General features: G+C 45.6%; 1 protein-coding gene across 2 annotated transcripts; it reads left to right on the forward strand.

The window, feature by feature from the left end:
• Window positions 1–735: 735 nt before the first annotated feature.
• Window positions 736–23,873, forward strand: LOC135387346 (uncharacterized). Of its 2 annotated transcripts, none has more exons than XM_064616577.1 (5): window positions 736–892; window positions 15,918–15,956; window positions 17,743–17,920; window positions 19,036–19,239; window positions 22,266–23,873. In XM_064616577.1, coding segments are annotated over exons 2-5 (501 nt in total). In that variant the 5' UTR covers window positions 736–892; window positions 15,918–15,954; the 3' UTR covers window positions 22,383–23,873. The 2 variants fall into 2 exon arrangements, with proteins under 2 accessions (XP_064472647.1, XP_064472648.1); XM_064616578.1 differs by having other exon boundaries at window positions 22,341–23,873.
• The last annotated feature ends 486 nt before the right edge of the window (window positions 23,874–24,359 follow it).

A 24,359-nucleotide genomic window follows, 5' to 3' on the forward strand; every position in this document is an offset into this window, starting at 1 on the left:
TGAAACGTAAAATTCGCGCAACTTACTGCGCAGGGTACACGAACTATATTTGCGGATTTCGCAGCACCATCAAAATAAGGTTGATCTTTTCTTTTTCATAAGTTTCATTGTCGATAAGTAGTCGACACCAGACTCAAAAAACTTGTCCAATGGCTTGTCCTAGCATTCCCACGTTGCTCTGTATGTATCACTGCCGACGACAACTCCACAATTGTTATTATTAAAAAAAGGATAAGAATCATACCGACACTGTCACAATTCTTTCTTCGCCAGAAAATGCATGCTTCTTCTGTGTGCTCTTCAAAGTGACCTCGACTACTTGATATTCCTACTACGATCTTTCCTCTCCGAAAATCCCCATAATCCCCTCCATTCGCCAAGTTTTTCCAACAGCGTATCAGCAGAAGCCCATTTGGCACCTCTGCAGCGAGAGAAAAACTACAAGTACATTTCAACGAAATGCCATACAGCGCAATAATTTTTACGGATAAAACGAAAACGGTATTGGACTTTCAATCATTTAATCGTAAACTACCGCGCGAGGCTTTAAAATTTTTGAAAGCGCAGCACCCTATCTTAAAACCAAACCTCGCATACTCTCCACAGGCCCTCGCTTTCTCCCGGGAAAACCTTCCCTCCTTTCTACCACGTGACGTCGCCAGAGAGCACAACAGCGCCACCACCATCTTTCCCCTCTCTCTCTACCTCTCTGCTCTAAAACCTCAATCGAACGAACGAGACTGGAGCTTGAACCCCACGCAACGCGAGAAGGCATCGTCATCACGAACGTTTGTGAGACACGGCTGCGAACTGGTTTCAACGTGGAAGAATCATGAAGACCACAACCATCACGGACATCACCGACCGCCACACCACCGTGCGGAAACGATAGGTAAATTATGTGGGTTTAATTTTCCCATGGTGTCTGCCCGGTGACGCTGATATCGACAGGTGGTTTAAAAACAAGGAAAAAAGAGAATGCGGAGAGTGTGCTTGCAACGATTAAGCGTTGACTAACTCAAAAGTAAGCGGCGTCCTTATTAGAGGTGTGCTTGTAATGTTGCCACGCATAGTGTATGAATGATACGTCCTTACAGTGTTCGTGTCCCACTCCCTTTACAGGTTAACGCATTTTTAAGCGTCGCAGGGTATGCTACAGAAAGTTGGGTCGATGCTAATTTGTATAGCTCTAAGAGTGTAAGCAAGGGATGGCACACGCGGAGTACACAGAAGGTAATATAACTGGACCGCTGCCGTGATACACGTTGGCGTTGTACGCCCTTTTCCGTTAAGTGTTCTATTGTGCAGAGGTCACGCACGGTATTACACGGGAAGGAAGGCTAGACGTCTACCTCGTAAAGAGTCCAGGATGTCCACCACTGCTGGAAGCGAAAGAAAGCCTTCCACTTTTGCTAGCGTATTAAGTTTGCGCTAACGAAGGCACTAAAGTGCGCTAACGAAGGCACTTGCGGAAAGTGATTGGGGCGTGCAGAGCGGTCGGCTTCCATGCTCTGTACAGTGTTCTCCAGTTAGCGAGCAAACAATGCGGACCAGACAGACACTGTAAAACATCCGCATCTCGAGAGACCTGATGTTCTGAGGCTGGAACAACATAGAAAGGACAAACACATACAAAGCCTCGAGTCCTACAGCTGGCTAACCTTTTCAGTGACTTTCATCTTTCATCCGCATCTGTTTTGCCGCAAGGTGCGTTGGGTTACGTGAAAACAAGTTTCGTATTTTGCTCAAGCAAGCCGTGAAGCTGACTTCTCATGACTTGAGGTTCCGTCACAAGCCGTGCAGCACAACAACGGAGCAGGGCGGATCGTTAATTGTGTCGCATTTTAGAAACCCTGTATCTATTCCGCAGAAGACGAGGCTATATTTTTCGCTGAAACGTAAAATTCGCGCAACTTATTGCGCAGGGTACACGAACTATATTTGCGGATTTCGCAGCACCATCAAAATAAGGTTGATCTTTTCTTTTTCGCTGAAAAGAGCCTCAGAACCCTTGCAAACCAGAATGAAATATGAACGCAGGTATTCCCGTATTCGCAGCACTCGTGGAAAGCTGCGACTCGCTCTCACTCACTGTAAATCATACTTCGCCGCCACATAAATCCTACTGCGGGAAAGCTCTCTTTTACAGAAGTTCCAGCTCGGCGTTATTTCTATCTTTTGTTTTGTAGCACGCTTTTCGCTTTATAGACTTTCTAAAATGCCTAATTTAGGATTCCGGCATCCTTATATCTGGCACGTATTCTTCCGAAACAACGAGTCTCACTCGTAAGACGCAGACTAACGATGATTTCCCTTACTGTACTGCTCTGGTTGATACGACGAACAGGGCACGTAGTTTTACACCTGCAGCTATTGATTTTATGTTCCCATATTGGGCGCATGGATGTAATAAACTGGTAGAACAAATAAATCTCGAGTTTCAAAACTCGATAGCTGCGCAGAACGTACCTAGTTACTCCACTTAACTTTCGTCGTTTCATGTTCCTGATTAGGAATGAACGAATACAACTACCTCGGTAATGAATGGCGAAACAGGTTGCGCACATGTAAGGTCAAAGCTCGCTCTCCCCGAATCTCTTACGTTATGGTGATTAGAAAAGGCGTTTCGCCCAATTGGTGTGCAGTTCCGCGCCGACCAATTACAAATGCTCCGTCGTGAAGCAACACGCACTTCATTAACTTCTAAATCGACCTGAGCCGAAGTTCACTGCCTGGGGAACACGTTTTTCCTTAACTTTCAGCGTCGCTGAGAGAGAGGAGCTGATCGATTATTCTGGCTAGAGGAACAGTGATTCACAAAAGCTTAATGGAATATTTCTTTCTGCGGCCTCTCGGATATCATTTCTGACTCATTTACCGCGACCCTTATGGAGACCGTGAACTTGTAGCGTCGTTGACGATTGTTTTCTTCATTGATGTGTGCCGTATGAGAATCGATAGCTGAGTTCGAAAGGAGGGACGTGCAGACATACGTGTTGATCTGGGCGCGTTAGTATAATGCGTCCATGGGAATACAGCGCCGTGTCCTGCGCTTCTCTCTTGTCCGCGTTTTTCGCGCTGTACTCCCATGGACACGTGTAGGCATCCGTAACGTCCGTCTGTGCTTCTTAAAAAGAAATTCAACGTGTAGTATCTTTTATGCAAACGATAACGACTAACGATAAAAGTTGTTATGATGCGAATAGGAAGCGAACAGCTATGCAACCGAAGCGAATAAGTTATACACTCAACCGAATACGACGCAGCGTACGTGTTCGGTTCAATGTAAACTATTCGCTACGGTTTCATAGCTTTTCGCTTCCTACTTGCTGCAGTATACAGGGTGTTTCACCAGGCGTGATCGAAAATCATATTTAAAAATCTACTCGCTTTAACATTATGGCATCAACGCTATTTATCTCGGGTGAGATTTTGCCATTACTTCTGAGCACTTTTATCTAGTTTAATTCGCGACCATCGCAAAATACGTTCCCTACTACTTTGGTTATAGCTGGAAAAAAAATGGCGAAAACCGTTTGTTTAGAGGCGCGCAGATAGTCGGCCGAGCACAGTTCTCCGTCGAGGTGCGGTGGAAGAAAAACGGTCACCTGTTCCCTTCCTGTTTCGTTCTCGCTCTTATTTCAGATAACTTAGCGTTGCAACCATGCTGCGTTGGAAACGCAGAACCAGCAGACCAGCTCTAGCTCTACCAGCAGAAGCATATGGTAAAGGAAAAGTGAAAGGACAGGTACAGTCGAACCTCGTTACTATGGCACTCGTTAAAGGGGCACTAAAATGCAAAAAAAAGTTCACTTGAAAATACGTTACACGCTACGTTAATTTCGTATACTTGTTATCATAATTCAAAACTTTGATTCCGTTACGAAGCTACAATCATAATTATACCGGACTGTTTCTTTTTTGGGCGCTTAGCAGTGAACGACGCTTCAGCTCGTGCATCGGTGTTTTTAGTCCGTACTGCGCGTGCACGCGCGTTCCATGCCATGGAGCAGTACCGGTGAAAAACACGGTGCCCATTGCGAAGTGTACTGGCGCCGCTGTCCGAAGGACTTGAAGATAAACGTTGTCAGCGAAACATTCGCGAGAACTGTTGTGGGCTGCAATTCAATCAATCGGTATTGAAAAATACAGCACCATGCCGCGCGTGTACGGAACACTACCATCGGACCCGTTCCAAATCCACACGCCCACGATAGGTATGCGAGCGCTTCTCAAGCTGTCTCATTGGATGCCGCTAATCTTTGCCTCCTGGGCATCCCATTCGTTGCCGCCAAAGACGGCTCTGTTTTCATTGCGTGTATCTTCTAAACGGTAGTGTTGTGTGAACTGATTCCGTTTGAATTGCACTTACTGAAACACGGCCTTTCATTTGAGATCAAGTTGTTTTTGCATTTTAGTGTCCCTTTAATGCGACATCTCCGCTTTATGAGTGATCCTTTCTCTCAGGAACCGTTCCCCCCTCCCAATGGCCTCCGCATATAACCCTTGTTGGTTAATATGACGTTTCATTTATATAACAATGAGCGGTATTTTCCGCGCAACCAGCGGCGACCACTGTACTTTGCCCTCGTTGCTATCACCACTGGTCACTGAACTGGAGATTCTCCTTACCTATAACGGCCAAAACGTTGGACCGCTTTCGGGGTGACTCGTGATACCCCTCTGTCTGATGTGCTAAAAAGAGCACTGACGTCCTTGGTCATATGGTCATACTGACCTGCTGCAGTCATACGGCATTCATCGAATATGTCTCAGAAGAATAGCGCAAACGAACAGAGCTTCGACTGCCAGAATGAAGAAGTGGATACGCGTTAGATTGAGAATTTCACTAAGCAAACGTATTTATCAGACTCTTTCAAACAAATAATGCGTCATACATTCTTTTAAAATGCCTCATTATTCGTATTCTCTTACCAGCATTACGTAACTTTCTACTTTCCGAAGCTTACGTAAAGGGCATCATAAGACGTAGCGTTGGTTAATTGTATAACAATTCGCTTTTTGACCAAAATCCGCGAGACCGGCTTGATCAGATCAAAGAGTTTCGACTCATCGCGACGCATCTTTCGGAGATCTGAGCAGCTCAAAACTACTGTTCTAACTTTTTTTCTTTTTTTATTACCGTTGTAGTAGTGACTATATTTTGCAACAGAGCGGGGGTTACTCCAACATGTACTTTCTGTTTCTCTCAAAACAATAAAAAACGTGAGGTTGACTTTGCAAGTTTCGAAGTTCAATCGGGAAAATTCGATTTCTCGGGAAATAAATTTTATAAAAATGCTCAGAAGTCATGCCACAATCCCCACTCCCGAGATAAATAGCGTTGATCCCAAAATGTTTCGACAAGTAGGTTCTTTAATACAACTTTTTATCTGGTTAGGTCAAACATCCTGTATACAGCACACTTGTGGAATCCGTCTCCATATTCTTTTTTTCTAATTCAACCGCAATCCGATCCAGTACGACACATAAACTTAACGTACTGCATATGCACACGGATCTTCGTATGACGTAGCACACACTGTTTTACGTCTTCTTTTGTGGTGCTTTTGGGATTACTGTATAGCTTCGGAGCTATTCGAATATGTACTGTGGAGGAGAGATCACTTCGATTCGAGATTCGACTATAGAGTTCGATTTTCCGTTTGGAATTGGAACCGAGTATACAATTATTCGCATCGGTATCCGAAAAATTCGAATATTCGCGCAGCCCTAGTGCTTACCGTTATCATTAGCGCCATATCAATATACTACAGAAACCATAATGGAAACCATAATCATCGGATGGCTGCGGAGAGCTACTGAATAACTTTTTTCCCCTCTCTCTCTCTCTTGCGCAATAACCACTACCGCAGCTGACCTGTATCGCGCGAGATAGTTCTTTTATCTGCACACCCTTTCTCAACCCTCTCCCAGAATCTCTTCAACTGGTTCAGGGTGCTCGTATGGGAATGAGTGATGATGAGTGGGTCATCATTCGGTGACGTCGAAAGTTCGCCTCAAGTTGCGCCGCGCCGAGTCCGAAGCAGACAAATGGACCTTTTTCACGAGGCTTCTGCGCATGCTCTGTGACCGTGACGGCGCCGAAGAAGGTTCACTACATATTCAATAGATGGCGTCAATATGGCCTGGCTCTAGCAGGTCCCCCAAGGTCGCCATTTTCCCATGTATTTGTTCCTATCCCGATGCGTGCAATGCCGGAGGCGGCCCTTAGATACCCCATTGTTACCAGACGCTGGCTTGCGTTGGATTGTAGCGCGCTAAAGATCCAGTTGAAGCACAATCCACGCCAGGCCAAGTCACCGAAGGAGAAATGAACGACTGCGCCTGCGGCGCCTGGTACGACAGGTACGCTATGTGATGCACGCAGCCGTGCACTAGATCCTTCCGATCGCTCAACACGTTTAAAAAAAGTTCCCCCAAAAGTGAAACACGACACAGAAAGTTGTTATACGCGTATTATTTGGACGTATAAAGACTAGATTCATTCGCAGAAACAACAAAAACATTTTGCCGCTAAACTTAGCGCGCTGAAGTGATCCGGAACGGCAACAGTGAGGTATCTAGTGGCGGCCTTCTTCGTTGCACGCTTTTCCGAGGTGAGTTTGGGGGACCTGTGCTCTAGAGTCCTCAATTCGGCTCTGCGATACTCGGCTACTTGCGCCGCGCAAGTATCGAGGCACCCTAGCCGGCTGTGCTGTGGCGCGCGCCGATCGTGTTTCGCTGAACAACCGCTAGGATACGAGACTAGAGTAAAAAAGGTCCATTAACAGTGGCAAATCAGACTCTTTCAGAGAGGCCGAGTAGTGCTGACGTCACTTCTTCACGTGGAGAGTCCGCCGCAAGTAGCGCCGCGCCATGTCTGTGGCAGACGAATTTTCGGGACGAAATGATACATCGCGGCTGTTGGCTTCGGTGATGCTATACGTCAAACAGACCCATACGTGGAGATAGGGCTGGGCTTTCAAGGTCACGCCACGACGCAGTACAGCGAAAATATTGTGCATCCTGCTAGACTGCTTCATGGATGAAGCATGGTTCACGGCAAAGCTATGTTTCACTTCCTTCCCGCTTGGTATTGCCAGGAGCGCACATGAGGCGCTGATATTTACATATCTATTTATCTCTCTTGGAAACCGCTCGTGCGCGATTGCAAGCTCGAGACTGCCTACAAAATCACCGCGAGAGCCCTTTTCTTTTTCCTACATAAAAATGTTCCATGCAGCCTGAGCGCACTCCACGAGAGCGTTATCAGGACTGATCGAGGCGTAGTTCCTCCCCTTCGCTCCTAATCCATGAACTTCAAATGCGCACAGAATTGTGTTTTCGAATGGCCCCCATGGAACAGCTCTGCCGCATAACGAACAGGGGACAGACACTTATGGCGTGCAAGAAACAAAAAGTCGATATATCCTTCACTCTCCTTCATTTGGAACTTCCCCTCTCGCGAAGCAGCTAACGCAAATTACCAAACGAAAGACGTAAAATATCACATCAATTACGGTGTCACGGGCCAACGACAGCTTTTCTTTCTTTTTTCTTTTTTTGCGGAACATCTTTCTCGACAGGAGCAACAAATAGATGGAGAATGCTATCATAATACCGTATAATAAGGACGATAACAGATGTGGATAGATCTCGAAAGCGGCCCAAGCGAATCGATAACGATGATCTTATAAGCTTTGGCAGCTTTGATCGTCCGGATCTGATGCCCTCGATAGGACTATCGCTGTTCGAAGCGTAATGATATTTGAACAGCACACGAGACGGTTTCTATGGCAACCGTTCATCAAGGCTTACTGAGGCTACAATCACTTTGGCGCGTTCAATAGTGCTCGCCAGACAGACCGTGATGTTGACATACGCTAAAACAGTCTGGAGGCATCTGCGGGCACGGTCTAATCGCTGATTGGGAAACGCGTATGTGTAGCGAATGTTTGGCAGCCAATAACATGACGCAGGAATTAAGGGATTCGGTACAGCTCTCGACACGGGTGACAGGATAGCATAATGTCGACTGTTAACGCTAGAGTGTGCCATGATTTTATGTGTGACTAAAATAATAAATCGTGCGTTTCTTTTCTAGCCCGACGGTGGATACGCAGGGCTGTTTATAGCGCCTGTATATTGAATTATAGTTATGCGGTCGTAAAAATATCTAATGTTGTGTTCTAGTTGCTTCTAAATGATGTTATAGGGGGTACAGTTATATTCTTCGAAGTAACAAAATTCTTCAATTCTATGTACTTTCACAAAAATCTAGACCAACACATAGTGGATGCTACAGCATCTTCTCGTTGGTGGTAGCTCCGAGGCCACTTGTGAGTTCGAACGTCGAATAACACCGACGGCTGTGATGTCTGAAGTTTTACGTTCGTTTTCAGGCAGGCATTCCTGAAAGATGTCGGTAAAGTTCATCCTGAGATCGGCCCCGAACGCATACCAATTCCAATGTCTCCCACGCCATCTTTCCACGTGCGGCTGTATCATAGGCGCCGACTGCGGGGGGGGGGGGGGGCTTGCCCTTCTCGGAATATGAACTAGGGGGGGCCGCGCCTCCCCCGGGAAGTCCCGCTAAGAGACTGACACCAACCTTTGGAGCTCGGCGAGCCCGGGTCCAAAGAGCGAAGAGGCACCAACCCCAAAAATGCATCTTGCAATTTGTACAATATGTATCCGCCCACCATACTCATTATCACAGTAGAAGGTGAGGCGAAGAAACACAGAGGATGACACAACACATAGACTCAATTTCGCCCAAAGCAATCAGATCAATGAAACGAAGCAGTCGAAAACGTGCCAGCAGCTGCCAGTAGGATCTTCGGAACGCATATCCGTTGGGAGCGGGTTCAACTCCCGCTGCTCCATTTCATTGACCATGTTCCTTATATTGCGCGCATTTCGGGTCAAACACCGAGGAGTCAATGCATTTTGTTCCTTTTGCACTCAGTTTTCAAAGGCGTAATGCCTTCAGCTGTGCACATGTTCACTGTTTACGTTCTCTCTGTTTCTCTTTTGTTTTGTTTTTTCTGTTCTTCCTTCCTCTTATTTCTATACCAGTTCTACATACATCATAGGATCCCGCCAGAGTGTGTGATTCTTCAGCTTTAGTTTTGTGTTCTTCATTTTTCTTTTCCTTTTCTTTCCTTTTGCTTTCTTCTGTTCTTTGCCTTTTTTTGTCTTCCCCTTCCACTTTTTTTTGGAATAACAAGCCGACATCCATCTGGCTTACCTTTCCTTTTTTTGTGTGTGTTAATAAACATATCCCCCCCCCCCCCCGCCAGAGTACTTACTTCGCGGTGCGCCCTTGCCCCCTCCGGGAAAATGAAAACTCTCCGCCTCTGGGCTGTATACAGAATCGTGATTTCAGTTGCTTCGCGGTGCTAACACAATATTTAAAAAATGACACTGTACGTAGCCGTACCAGTTTATACAGGCTGTCCGCCGTAATTATACAAGTAATACTGAACAGTAGAAAAGTCAATTTTTGCCAGTTTTAACTAAAGGCGATGTACTCTACGCCTACAGACCCACCTTGAAGGAGTACAGAGGGTCATTCAAAAAATTTCAGGTTAAGACGTCTGATGAAAGTATGAGTGTCATTTTACCGAACAGCGTGAAAGGTTTTGATGTGTGCAATTTGTTTCCCAGAAAAAAACTCACATGAACATGGCTCCGTGCGTTTACCCTTTACTCGGCACTGCGTGTATAACGAGAAGGACAAGGTACAATGCCACGTCACCGACGACGTTTCAAGGAGAACTCGTTCTGGTTCGCCGGTCAGTGGGCGTCAGAGCCCTGTCCCTTTGCCGCTGTAAACCAGTTTTGCCAGTTCTCCCGGAGAATTTGGGATAGAAGGAACGGCCGAATCATGACCGAGCCAATAGCAATGCTCTTTCAGAATCCCAAACAACCCAGTAGCAGACGACAGCGGAGTAGCAGGCAACATTTCTCTGGACCAATCAGCGAGCGCGATCCTTGTAGCGTCAGCGCGAGGTCCCAGGCAGATCGCAGACTGGTACTGCTCTCCACCGCCCTTGCGCACGGTCGCTTTTTGTGGCGTACTTAAAATTCAGTTTCTGCGATAATTATGACTCTGTGGTGTGAATTACTTCGCATGGTGCATCATACTGGCCTACTTAACAGTTTTATATGAAGAAAACAGGGTGTTAAAAATGACTTCTGTGCTACTTTAAGAGGACGCAGAAAAGCTTCTGTGTCGATGTATTAATTAACTTTGGCTATTAATCATCAAAGACAGGAGATCGACCCAATGAGAACATCGAATCCCTCGGGGTTACTGGTAACAAAATCGAGACAGTTATAGCGCGAGGAAAGGGCTTAGAAATAAGCCGATTTAGCGGGCTTTTTTCGACGCTCAAGTACAAGCGCTCCCGTTTTCCTTTCCCCTGTACTGAGAGGGAAAACGCTGTCGTAGGGCACCATGCGCAGAGGAGCATTTTTCACTCCCTCGCATACAGAGAAAGATAAACGGGAGTGCTTCTACTTGAGCGTCGAAAAATGACCAGCAGATCGCCTTATTTCTAGGCTTTTCCTCGCGCTATAACTGTCTCGATTTTTGTTCCGAAAACAGTAATGTTACTAGTGACCCCGAGGGATTCGATGTTTTCATTGGGTCAATCTCCTATCTTTGATAATTAAAAATTTAATTAACGAAAGTTAATTAATGCATCGTCACACAAGCTTGCCTGTGTCCTCTTGAGGTGGGCCTTTAAGCGTAGAGTACATCGCCTTTGGTTAAAACTGGGAAAAAGTATTTTTTTTTATTTCTACAAATTACTTCTATAGTCATGGCGGACACCCTGTATACAGGGTGTTTCACGAAAATCCCCCGGCTGAATAATTCGTGAACAGGTGGCGCTATCGACGAAATTTCTTTTTGGTAAAGATCCTTGGGACATCCACAATGAACTGACTAGTAAGCGACTCATTTGCATACGCTCGCTAATTTGATAAACATCTTAACTTTTAACTTTTACTTCGCACGCTTACGGAACATCTGTTTTACGCATCGGGACATTAAGCGAAAAATATTGCAAGAAGAAAACCGCATCGACACTTAGTGATTTTTTAGAGGAATTAATCGATTTCGGTTTACAAATTTCTTGCGCGGAGCAGAGCACCAATGCGCTTTTTGGACCAGCTATCCGCCTGGCTGACACACGGGATTGATGGAAGATAAGGAATAGCCGCAGGAGCGCAGGAGACGCTTTTGGTGTCCCCTCTCCTTCTCTACACTCTTAAAATGAACTTCGCCACATAGCACGATCCTGGCCAACCATCATCCCGGGTGACAACGTTCTCTCCTTGGATTTGATAAGTATGGCAGGCGTACACCTTTCTTATTTCTTTTTTAGTACCAATGATAACGTACATAAGGGCAAAAAGTCTTCAACAAATCGGCCGAGAACGATGTCACTCGGGATGATGGTTGGCTAGGAGCGTGCTATGTGGTGTTCGTCATCACCCATGACAACAGCATGCTATCTCACCTACGGAACTACAGAGCCGGCAGCGCCGCTTACCACACTCTTAAAAATGAACCTCACCGCATAGCACGCTCTCAGCCAACCGTCATATCGAATGATATCGTTATCTGCCATGATTTGTTGAAAACGGGAGGCGTACGCCTTTTTTGAGACACTTATGCTGTTCATAATTGTCACAAAAAAGGCGTACGCCTCCCGTTTTCAACAAATCAGGGCAGATAACGATATCATTCGATATGACGGTTGGCTGAGAGCGTGCTATGCGGTGAAGTTCATTTTTAAGAGTGCGGTCGCTTTGGGAAGGAATATCAAAGCATCTCTTGCGGCTGTTCCTAATCTTCCGTCACCCCCGTGTGTCAACCAGGCGGATGAACACGCAATTGACAGCCGGATTGCTGACCCAAAGAGCGCATTGGTGCACTGCTCCGCGCAAGAAATATGTAAACCGAAATCGATTAATTCCTCTAAAAAATCACTAAGTGTCGATGCGGTTTTTTCCTTGTAATATTTTTCGCTGAAGGTCTCGAGGCGTAAAACAGAGGTTCCGTAAGCGTGCGAAGTAAAAGTTCGAAGTTAAGATGTTTATCTAATTAGTGAGCGTATGCAAATGAGTCGCTCACTACTCAGTTCATGGTGGATGTCCCAAGGATCTTTACCAAAAAGAAATTTCTTCGATAGCGCCACCTGTTCACGAATTTTTCAGCCGGAGGATTTTCGTGAAGCACCCTGTATAGAAGTAGCAACACAGAAAATACAATTTCTTTTTTAAGCTTGGCAATGAAACGGTGTCGTGCGACTAGGCCGCGTTCATATATCTTTCCTCAACCAGCCTATTACAAGAACACTGCCCAAAAAAGCTGCGGGATATAAGGTAACGCTTCAAAGGTATTTCAAAGTGCATTGACATTCTGTTTCTCCATATTGATAGCCTCAAAGCAGCAACGTAGTCAGAAAAATCTTTTTTTTTCTTGGGGGGGGGGGGGGAATTTCGCTATATTTTCCCTTTCCCAAATGTACTACCAAATGATGCATCGTGATCGTGCATGACGTAGGCTTTTGTAGAATCCTATGCTAAAGATAGTGTGGCACATCATCGAGCGGTTCACAGTTAATTTGCACGAGCGAAGCTGCGAGAGTAACGTCACAGTGACCTTGTATGTGGCCCGAACACGTCTCATGCAAAGCCGTTTTGAGAGAATGTTGCTGACTGGCTTTCTTCGTTATCTTGAGCTTCGTTGCCGTACCTGGAGGTAATCGCATTACGTTTCATGAGTCAGCGCGAATAGTTGTGCACAACCTTGCTCTTGTCCTGACCACGCCGTGATTCGTTCCCAACGTGGTTACGGAAGAGTACGGCTCGGAACTAAATTAGATTTATGCCAGGATATAGACAACCTGAGCCCCTATACGTCATTGATTACGTAATGCTACCGCGCAAAGCATGCTGGTGGGCACTATCAGCTTTATGAGCCTATCAGCCGACGCGTTTTCCCCGCTTCTTGCCGACACCACCTAGATAAAGAAAGCCTGCGCGTTGCCTCCTCTCCCTCTTTCAATTAAGGATCAGAATTCGTCCGCTACTACGATTCACCGTTCTGCGAATTCAAGAACCCGCAAATGATTGCAGCTCACCTGGAACCTGCAGACCTAAATATTTAGACAAAAAGTGCAAGACGCTTTCCAGAAAATCAGTTTTGAGAACGATTGAAAGAAAGAGGAAAGCGTTTTGCGCTTTATTTCCACGTTTTCCCATTTAGTAAGCGGGGACGTTGAATCGCACCTCGCAGACGACGGTGGTTCTTCTCCATGGCCACGACCGCTTAAAGCATATTCGTGATTGGCTACGGCCGTTGAAAACACGTTCCTGATTGGCTGACTCTTAATTGTTACGTCACATCGGCGAGCGCGCAGGCTTTCTGTATCTAGGTGTTGTTGTTCTTGCCCACCACATAATATTACCTCGAACCGGTCTTCTAGTGACGTCACATGTTTGTCACTGTAAACAGAGGGTCGCCTATAGAGCGGAGGGAAGCTTCGTATAACGGACGACGCAACCACACAGAGCCTCGAAACACCAAATGAACGAATTCCGCATTGAAGTAGTTCACGAAAAGGCCACTGACCGGTCGCCATCCTGTCATGGCACTCGTTGGCTTTATCGTGAATCGCTGGAAATTACACCAGATTTGTCCCCACACTGTTAAAACAGAACTTCACCGCATAGCACGCTCCTAGCCAACCATCACACCGAATGATATCATTCTCTGTCATGATTTGTTCAAAACAGGGGGAAGGCGCCTTTCTGGGACAAGATAATATGTCCCAGATACGCGCCTCCCCCCATTTTTAACAAATCAATGCACAGAATGATATCAATCGCAATGATGGTTGGCTAGGAGCGTGCTATGTGGTGAAGTTCTGTTTTAACATTGTACACTCTAAAAACAGAACTTCATCTTGCCACGAACGATAGAGTTATCGCTTCTGATTCGAAGAGAGAACGGACGTACGCCTTTTTGTGTCAATTTATAAAGAAATCATAATTGACACAAAAAGGCGTACGCCCCCCCCCCCCCCCTTACTTTTCGAATCAGCAGCGATAACCCTATCATTCGTGGCAATGGTTGGCACACAGCATGCTATGTGGTGAAATTCTATTTTTAGAGACAAACATTGTGTATAAAGGAGGCTTAGAGTATCTGTAACGTACGCTTTGCGTATAATGCAATCTTATTATTCATCGCATCTTCAAGATAGTCTATAGATAGAGTCTGACTTTTCCGGTTTAAGTGCCTTTCCCGGATTTGCGGGCGGGGGGAGGGGCGGGGTCGCGTCGTGCTATTTTCAAATATAAAACTCGGGGTGAAATCAGACGCTTGATGCAACCGGGTGTTATCGGGTTGTTCTCTCTTCTTGTCTGTCCAGCAAGCAGTCCGTATAGAGAGCACATATTGGTCAAACATGCATACCTCGCGAACTATAGTCACAAAGTCCGCACATTGTAACATTAAATGTGATTCGCATAGTTATGTTGCGCTCAAATACTAAATCGTGGTACAGCCGGTGCCGGTGGTATACGTGATGCAGCGTAAACATGTGATTGGAATTCGGAGAGAAATCGGGTTTAACCTGGAAAAGTCAGACCCCACCTGTGGGCCATCACATGGAAGGGAGTGAACATACACGTGCAATTGCTAAAAAATGTGCACACAGTCAATACGCAATGGATAATGTGAAAACGCAAATGCAAGAGACATATAAGTGTAACAACACTCGAGTGACGCCTGCGGTTAGTTCTTTGAAACCCTGGTTTATATTCCCCCAAGTATTTCATTCCGTGGGTGTTGGAAGAGCGATGCCGCCTTAAGATGTTCCTTGTCGGTGTTGGCGACGGATACGATCGTCTAAACGTATTGTGCGAGAAAACGTGGGAACGATCCAAGTGTAATGAACGCGAATGCTTTTTGGGGAGGCGTAACAGCGATACGATTACCGAGATATCTACCTGAGAATGCGATATCATGGTCGTTCTGGGTCGACTTCACAGGGAGCTGTGCCGACATATGAATTACAGAGGAACGGGGAAAACGTCCAAAGAGCACAGCAAGGTGCTTGAATGCGAATCAGGATCACCTCAGGACCCGGCGGAAACGTGGAAGACCACTAAATACAATTTCAGAGGTCACGTGACATCTGTTTGGCTAATGAGAGCGGGACACCTATAGCGAGTTGTAAAGCATCGTACGCTATAGCCTTTGCGTACTTAGGGAATAGCGTTGGTGGTTCGGCGCACTCGCAAACAATAAAGAGAACTACGTGCATTGCGCGCATCCAGCACCAATACCTTATGTACGCAAAATCGATAGCGTACTATGCACTAAAACTGTCTCATGTCGGGAATTTTCTTGTATCGTGAAGAACTGCGTGTCTATGGTTAGACCGGCTGTATTCCACTTGTCACATTTTCGTGTACAGTTTAATCTGACCTATGATAACCGCTATACCCCTGTGGTATCATGCAATACACTTGACCGGAAAAAAAAGGCGGGGAGGCGAATGTACTAACGGCGAATTCTGTTTGTCGTTGAGTGCAGAAAAAGTTAAGTGCATATAAAATGGCCCCTTCGCTCGTTTCTAGGCTGAATCTACACCTGCACAGTACACCGCACTGCACGAAAACGGCCAGCGGAATTCGCCATAAACAGGGGTGATGTCCGTGCACCCACTACTGTGCCCACTTTACAGTGCACTGCCGTCCCACAACTCCGCAGTGTTATGGGTGTCGTAATACAGTATCGTCATAAAATCATAATGTTTGCGATGCAATTTTTTTACTAACAAAACTGTTCAATGTCAATGTGTTATCCCTTTCTTTCTCGGTAACAGGTTGATTCGGAGAGGAGGACGATATCGTCGGATCAAAATGTAAGTAGCAACGAAGAGTATCCGTGAACCGCATTGGTTCTATTGAGGCATTTCTACGAAACAACGGGCGTAATTGAAGAAGTAATTGAGCACAGTCAAAATGCCTTCAGCAATTTTCCATTCTTTTTACCTTTGCCGAATTCGCCACAGCAAGAATCACGATCTGCTGTCCTGAAACTAAGCGCACAACCACATAAATTTGCACTCCCTAAAGTGAGCTTCTCCACAGGGCACAACCGTCACGCGGAGAAAGCGCCATGCGGTCTTTCGAACTCTCTCGCTGTTCCGCAAGAAGCGTACGAGCTATTTGTTAACGAGCAAGGGATAAATTATGCCAGTTTCTTTTATTTCCCCCGCCAATTGATTTCATTATCCTCCTTCTTCTTTCTTTTATTGACAAAGAACAGTCGACGTACAAAAAAAGGTCAAAAGCGTTCCCATTTACGGTACGATCAATCGCCCGATTAATTCCTCGAATAGTTATTGCACCACAGTTTTCTTAGCTGTCACTCGAGATTTCGGATGGCGTTCGATGAGAGGGACATCCCAGTACGACATAGCTGTACAGCGTTCTACCCATGTCCAATTGCGTGGAAGTTCCAATTAACTCCCCAGAGTGGCCTCCCACGCAAACCCAGTCGACGTTCCACTATGAACGACGGTGTCACGCAACGCAAAAAAAAAAAAGGTCCGAGGAACTCCCAGGAAAGGATCGCACCGCCATCTGGACGGGAGAATATCTGCCGTAAAAAACGTGTTACGGCGGCGATCTTGGGTTGGGCCCCTGCTCCACACCATCACAATGCAGAATAAATGGGACAAATCAGACAAAAGAGACCAAGGTCTCCTGTGAATCTTGCGCTTCATTGGGTGAGAAAGTGCGGGATATTTTGGACCAGATTTTCTTAGAACCGTCTCGTAAATGGTTGAATGTGCCCCTCCCCTACTATGTATTCACTTCGCAGGGCACTGAAAGTGTGAGGAGACAGATGGGGGCGTTTAAAATCTGCTTGAGAAGGTGCGCATAAAGAGCTATGCGCCACGCAGAGACAGCTGTAGGAGATAGCTCGAATGTGCTATTTATCTCGGAATAATGGGGTTCGCGGCAAAATCGAGGATGAAGGAGGCCTGGTTGTCGACGAGTAGTACTAAACGGGTAGCTTTATGTAGGGACACGCATAACCTCGAGCTTGAGGAGCAAACAAAACGCTGGTACCATATGTATAAATTTCACGCTCGTACAGGATATTCCTTAAAAGTTAAAAGTACATTCCGCCTCTGCAGCACAAAAAGCGATATACATAATACTCGACGTTTCGGAATCAGACCTGGTTCCGTCATCAGGATGAAATGGTTTGGCTGTGATACTTATCTACTGTAAAAGGCAAATAACATTTCGGTAGGGGGCCTGGATGTTTGTTGATGGAATTCTGTATTTTATAGGTTTTTTTTTTTTATGTTGCAGTGTCGGAGTGTACCTTTAAGGAATAATCATGACTTTCCCCAGCTTTTGGACTATTTTCAAGCTTGTACAGTCTACAAGCCTTGTAGACATCAGACCCTTAGCATTTGCAATTGATTATGATTATTCGAGTTTTTATAGCACAGACGTAGCCAGAGATTTAGTGCGCCAGCATTTGGAATTAAGTAAACAAAATTAATTTTGTCTCTACAGTCTCCAGCGACGTCCATTTCAGCCCATACTCAAACGTTCTATGTGATGATTACGATTATGGGGTTGTAGCTTTCATCTTTGGCACAAAGACACAACCAATATCTTACGCAGGTCTCACGTCCGGCTGTTCCACCGTCGATACCAGACGCGCGAGCAGAGGCTGATCGCTATTCAGCAGGCAGCCATGGCTGCGAGTCGGGGCTACCACTTATCGCGGGACATGAAGACCCTCTTGGCCAATCTGTCTCCTGCAGAGAGACGCCTCGTCGCCATCAAAAACAACCTACAGGTCAAGTACACATTCTGCACTGGCACACAAATTCATTTACGGAAAGTCGACGGGACTTCAGGAGAAGAAATCAACGTGTACTACTCTTGGTGGAGGGGGGGGGGCACGAAAGAAGCAAGTCTTCACCGTTACTCGTGACCAGATGTCAATGTCGAAACTGAATAGGGAAGAAAGTAAGTCATGTCTCGCTTATCCGGAATTCAGGTATCCGCAAAAGTCGTTACCTGGACTACATTACCGGGAACGAACCTGCTATCATTGGCTTTTGTCTCCGTTATCCGGAATTCGTTATCCGCATCCGGACAGCAGGTACGGGGACCAATGTTCCAGAACCTACGTCATTTCGATTCGGTTATCCTTAAACGTGCTAGCAGCCTCTGTCCTTGGCATGTGCTGTGTTCGCATTGTTCCAGAAATGGATATCATATCTCACTGGGGCCTTCTGTACGGTTTGGCTGCCCTTTCCTCAGCGGTCAGATGCGCCGGAGCTAATTTCAAAAACGTGTGCGCAGGACCATCTTTATAAGACGTTACTCTTCTCTAAGCAGCAATGTGATGTAGGCCTTGCATCGGATGTGAGGGGTCCGACCATGGCCCGAGACTGGCTAAGTCGAACTGGCGTTGATCGTCGCGTAAGCAGAGCAGTTTCCATGAGGGCGCGCTCGCGATCGTACTGTCCGCCGACCAGGAGGACGTGATGGGGGTCACCGCGCATACCACACTAATAACAAGCAGCCCACTTTGCAGCCCACTTTGCATAAGATCTCAGTTGTCTCGCGACGTAAACACCCAATTATTATTATTACTTTGCATAACGTTTTGAGGTAAGGCCTCTTCAACATTAAAGTTTCCCTGGAAAATTTCTTGATCCGCTTATCCGGGAATTCGTTATCCGGACGAAAAGGGACGACTCCCGAGGTCTACGGATAAGCGAGACATGACTGTACCTGAAAATGCCTGCCGCAAAGCAGACACGTAGACCATGTCTACTCATACGGCACAAGTAGACAAGGTGTAAAATGTAAAGTAGACATCCCGAGTGCCTACTGTCACTTAGTAACAAGTGGGCATGTCTGCAACGGAAGTCCTTCTGAAAACCTGAGCTTCATTTGCAGGTGACCCCAGGCAGTCCCGTGCCTTATCGCCGCATGCGGTCCCAGTCTGTCGTGTGTCCACCACCGTCACCTGAGCATGTCCAGCGAAAGGTGGAACGTACTCGGTCTCTGTCAGTCAGCGAAACGGGTTCCCGACACGGGCAGCTTGTCAGACAACTTACTGAGCTCGAAGAAGAAGATCGCTTCAGAACATATGCTAACCAGGTACGTATACCACTACTCCGCAATGGAATTACAACACAATGCAACTGAGAATTTCAGCGTTTGCTCGGACGAATAGCGTTCTCTTGGTCGCAGACAAATTTTCTAGTCACGTGACCGACATGCTCTTCGGATTTACAGGAAACCTACGTAAATGTGTACATATTCGTATAAGTTTGTAATAGACTTCGCATAAGCTGATAAACAGTCTCTCTTCGAAAACTACTGCAGCTAAAACGGACTTTTAGCCAGGGGTGCAGTCACAGTGGTATTTCTGTGGTGCACAAGTTTGACAACAAGAGAGTCTTTCCCGCATCCTACTCTGCGAGGAGGAATATACTGGTAGGGTCTGACTTTTTCGAATTAAAGCTGATTCTGCATATTATTCCCTCCCGAATGAGTACAGGACCAATTCGGGATAAACCTGATTTCTTCCCCGAAATCCAATCACGTATCAGGTTTTATCACGTACCACGTCGCGTGCATTATTTACTAGCAAATTATACGAATGTGTGATATAGATATTATTTGAATGCCACAATAAGTATGCGAAGCATATTTGATGTTACAACATGTCGTGCTGGTCCCTACAAACAGCGAGGTATGTGTGAGTGACTGGACAGAATGCAAAAATGACCCCATAACACCCGAATGGAGCAGTAGCACCCGATTTCACCCCGAATTACAGGTTTAACAATAGCACCCGATTTTTCCTACCCGAATCCGGTAAAGGCATGTAACCCGAAAAGGTCATACCCTAAATATACTTATATTATATACAGTGCCCTCTCCCACAGCGCAGGCGTTCCCGTCTCGACATTCCCCCGCACTTGTACTCTCCATTCCCACTGTCCCCGGAGGAGGAGGAGTGTCGTTGGGAGGAACCCGAGAGGTCTGCCTGCCTTTCTCGGGAAGGGAAAGGTGGTGGAGAGGAGGAGAGGAGAGGGTGAAGTGGAAGACCGAGCGGAATCCGCTCGGGGGGAGGATAGCTGCGTCCATGGGACGCACTTCAGGGGAACTGTGCCGGCATACGCCTATTACACATCTGAGGGAAACCCAGGAAAAACCCCAGACGGCACAGCCGGCCCGCGGATTCGAACCGCGGACCTCCCAGTCTCCAAGCGCACGCGTTACCGCTGCGCCACCGGAGCTGGTCCCACTGTCCCCCGTGTGGCGCTCGCTCTCCCACGGGCATCCCACGGGTTCTAATGTGGATGTTCTGCTACGTCACAGCTCACAAGATGCACGTCCACGGGGAGCTTACTTGTTGCGCGCTTCCTCTCAGTGCAGTTATACTGTACATGACAAAAAAAAAAAAAAAACGTCCCGAGGAGTGCCACAATTTTTTTTTCTTAATTTCGTTTTCAATTATTCGTAAGCAATTCAGAAATATGAATTGGTCAATGTACCTGGTATGCGAAGGTGTATTTTCATATTTTTATTGGACTAAAGAAGTTGGCGGAAGAAGTTGGCGAAGTTGAAGAAGTTGGAAGAAGAAGTTGGCGGTTGGTGGAAGAAAGGCGCTGCTAAAGTACCGACCTCTCCTGTAATCTCATCGTCTAATGGCCGCTTATTCAGAGGCCGACATTATTGCTAAATAAATAAAGTGTAAAATGCTTTTCGTGGAGCCACTGTCACTCAAACTGATAGTGATAATTACCAACCACAGTGACTCGATAAAAAGTTCATGGTACTTCGTAAAGTAATTGTATCAGTATATTATCAACATAGCACCAGTAATTGGACAGTTCTCAGTTAGTAGTAATTGAATAGTTCTTAACCCATTTATATATAACTGTAACATCAGACACTTTTTACAAATAACTGCAACAACCATGATTGTTTCGGCCTCTACATGAAAATGTGAATGACACGTGTAAACCACATTCGCCTATCATCCTTCATTGTGATAATGGATGCTTGAGGGTGAACTCCATCCAAAACTGAAAGTTGTTCTACAGGGTGCTTTTTTATTTACGTTGATTTTTTTTAGCAAAAAGCTGAGAGCAGTTATGGACAGGAGTATGAGGACCATGTAACTAGTGGATGGCTAATCATCCAATATTCATTCATTAACTCCTTACTCAGGAACTTTCGAGGAGAGGCAAAACAGCAGAATGGGAGAAACTCCTTGCTGAAAGTAATTCTATCTTTTAAAAATCCTGAAATGACCCCATGGGCTGAAATGTCCATCGCCCAATTCTGCTACACAAATGAGTCGAAACCAAAACTGCGCGCCTCAGGACTGCACGACGTTCGCCATCGATGGCTTATCTGGGCCACAAAGCAGTTGGACCGGCCAGATCAGCACCTGCTCCAATCAGCTCCATCGTTCCAAAGCATGCAGCCCTCAGACGTGGAATGAGAGCTGTCATCCGGGCGCTCTTGACCCGTGTGGCTTCGGTGTCGGCTCATTTCCATAGCAAACTTCAGCGACAAATATTTTAATGCACATGCTAGTTTTGGGATTCTTTTTTTTTTAATGGAATGGCTTTCAACGGGGATTGTCTCAGATTCTGCTGCTCATAGCTTTATTTTTAAAAATCTGTAAGGAATTTAAAAAACACCCTGTATACCTAGTACAAAAGGCATCTATCTGAAATTTCATATTTGTAGCTGTTGTCCAGGCATCCAAATGATACCTTTGTTCCGAGTCACAAGTGTCAGTGTTTCGTCGATTTCTTCACTGCCAGCAGAAAGACGTGTTTCACTCTCTTAACTACAGGCACAATGAACACAAAACCATGAAGCTTTCGGTTTATTCTACACAAGCTTTCATGCAGCAGCCTACATTTCTTCAGGGTGCCTGACGAAATGTAGGCTCCTACACGGAAGCTTGTGCAGAATAAACATTAAGAAAGATTCATTTTTTAATATTCATTATGCCTGTACCATTGAGGACGTAACTTCAGCTTTGACACCCATAGCTGTCTCAACTACGCATAAAACCATTAATTATGTCATTACCTACTTGCTATTCTTGTATTGCATAGACATTAAATGTGTTCCACATGTTTTTTACTAACCAGGTTTACATCCTGTTTGCCGTCCTTGTGGCTGTCGTAGCAGCTGTTGCATTTTACACTTTCATGGGTATTCACCAGAAGCAAATGGACCACGGTGACAAACTTTCCGATGAAAACTGAAACCCTGCAAGACCTGCACAAAGGGGTGAAGAAGATCACTCTGGAACTAGGCTACTAGGTGTGTCTGTGCCACATTTCAACAACAGGCACCTCCTGGACTTCCACCTGGCTCACCATCATCACTTCCAAGATCACCCAAGCGGAGAAGCTTGGTCACTACTCAGGCCTGGCACAGAGCAATGGCAAAGAAAAGAAAGGCAGTACGTTGCAGCCGCAATATAAAATGAGCATGCCCAGATTCAGACGCACGTGTCAGACTGACAGGCGTACTACCCGACACCTCCTTCAGCCCATCGATGTGTGTGAGCACCCACTACACGCCCGTAGAATCTTTCTGCAATCCAGAGTAACACTGTCGTGTACAGGAGTAATGATGCAAAAATATTTACAGTGTGACCTCCCAAGTTTGCGTTGCCATCTGACATACTGTCGGCCACATTTATGATGACAATTGCTCATAGAAAGCTAAGTCTGGTAACACAATCAAAATGATGTTCAGGGTTGATCTTGACACTTGTTATTCTGGTAAGCAGGTTGTCTTGTGGATGACAGCAACAATTATGATGTGTGGGACAGAATTTACAACTCTTATTGAGGAGAGGAGCAACATGTGAATGAATGAAATTGAGGTGCTCTCAGCAAATGGAGAAAGAAGCTAAAGCAAGGCTGAATTAATAAGGTTTACGAAAAGATCTACCTCGCCAAAGTTACTCACGGTAAATACTTTAGAGTCTAAAAAGGTGACTATTGAATACACCATTCACGGTTCACAGTTCCCATAGTGTAGTCGTCAGCAAACCTGATTGTAACCACACATTTTCACTTTTGCAAGTTCATAATTGGCCAGATTTCCTTTCCTTCAGATATCCTTCTTTTTTTTTAATGTATGTACTACTATAATTAAATCTGGTGCTACTGAACAGCAAAAAGACATTTGACGAACGCCCACACCAGGTGCACAGCCAATATCATATTTTCTATGACCTAGAAACTGTATAAATATATGCAAAACAAGCCACCTTCCAGCCTCCAAACTTGTTCAAATGTGCCCTACAAGACAAATGTGCAGACGTGAAAAGCCTGCGCTGTGTTACGCTCAATTTTTGCAAGTGTGTTACATATCCCATTTCTTATGCCAATGCCCCTTTGTGTTATCCTAGCCTTTCTATCGTCCAGCACAGTCGTTTCGGGATAACGGCTGTCGTTACACATTGCAACATGCTAAGCAATACTTTTCAACCTATGTTGGATGACACAAACAAAGATCAGCGTAGGTGATTATCTCTGTGAAGAATCTCCATGGCTCATTATCGACAATGAGGGACCAAAAGCTAATTGATCATTTGTTATGCATTGTACTAGTAATATCTTGCACTGTGGTGGAGAGACAAGTTATGTTCAAGTTAAGTCAATGAAATGGCATCAAATGTGTCCCCCAAGCCCATAGATGAGTAATGTCAGTATGTCGTATTTTTCTAAACTTCTCTCCAGGATTGCATCTATGTTGTTGCTGCGTTTCTGTGTGACTCCCAGCAAATGTAAAGATGATTAAAATATTGAATGTTTTGTTTGTGATGAATGTAATCAGTAGAGCCCAAATTTTTAGGCACGAAAAAACCTTGTTTTAAGCACCTATAAAAGGCGCAAAATTCTGGTTTAGGCACTAAAAACAGCATTACAGGCACTATAAACTGTTAATGCTTTTCACCTGTAGCTCTAAAAGTGCAAAAACAAAGTGAATAAATCAGTCCCATCCCCAAGAACAATACCCTAAACAGGAGCTGTGACTGTTTTTTTTTTATATTTTTGCTGCACGAAAATGCAAAACTTATCCATCGTACTACGGTCACAAGACTTCTAGCCATTGCCACTGGTTGCACGACACTTCTCAGAAATACTTATCACGGCAGCATGCTGACGATATGCGAGATCGGCTTCGAGCACAAAGGCCTTAGTCCATCGGGCAAATTACTTAGT

The sequence above is a fragment of the Ornithodoros turicata genome, chromosome 3 (genome assembly GCF_037126465.1).
Source record: "Ornithodoros turicata isolate Travis chromosome 3, ASM3712646v1, whole genome shotgun sequence".
Classification (NCBI taxonomy): Eukaryota; Metazoa; Arthropoda; class Arachnida; order Ixodida; family Argasidae; genus Ornithodoros; species Ornithodoros turicata.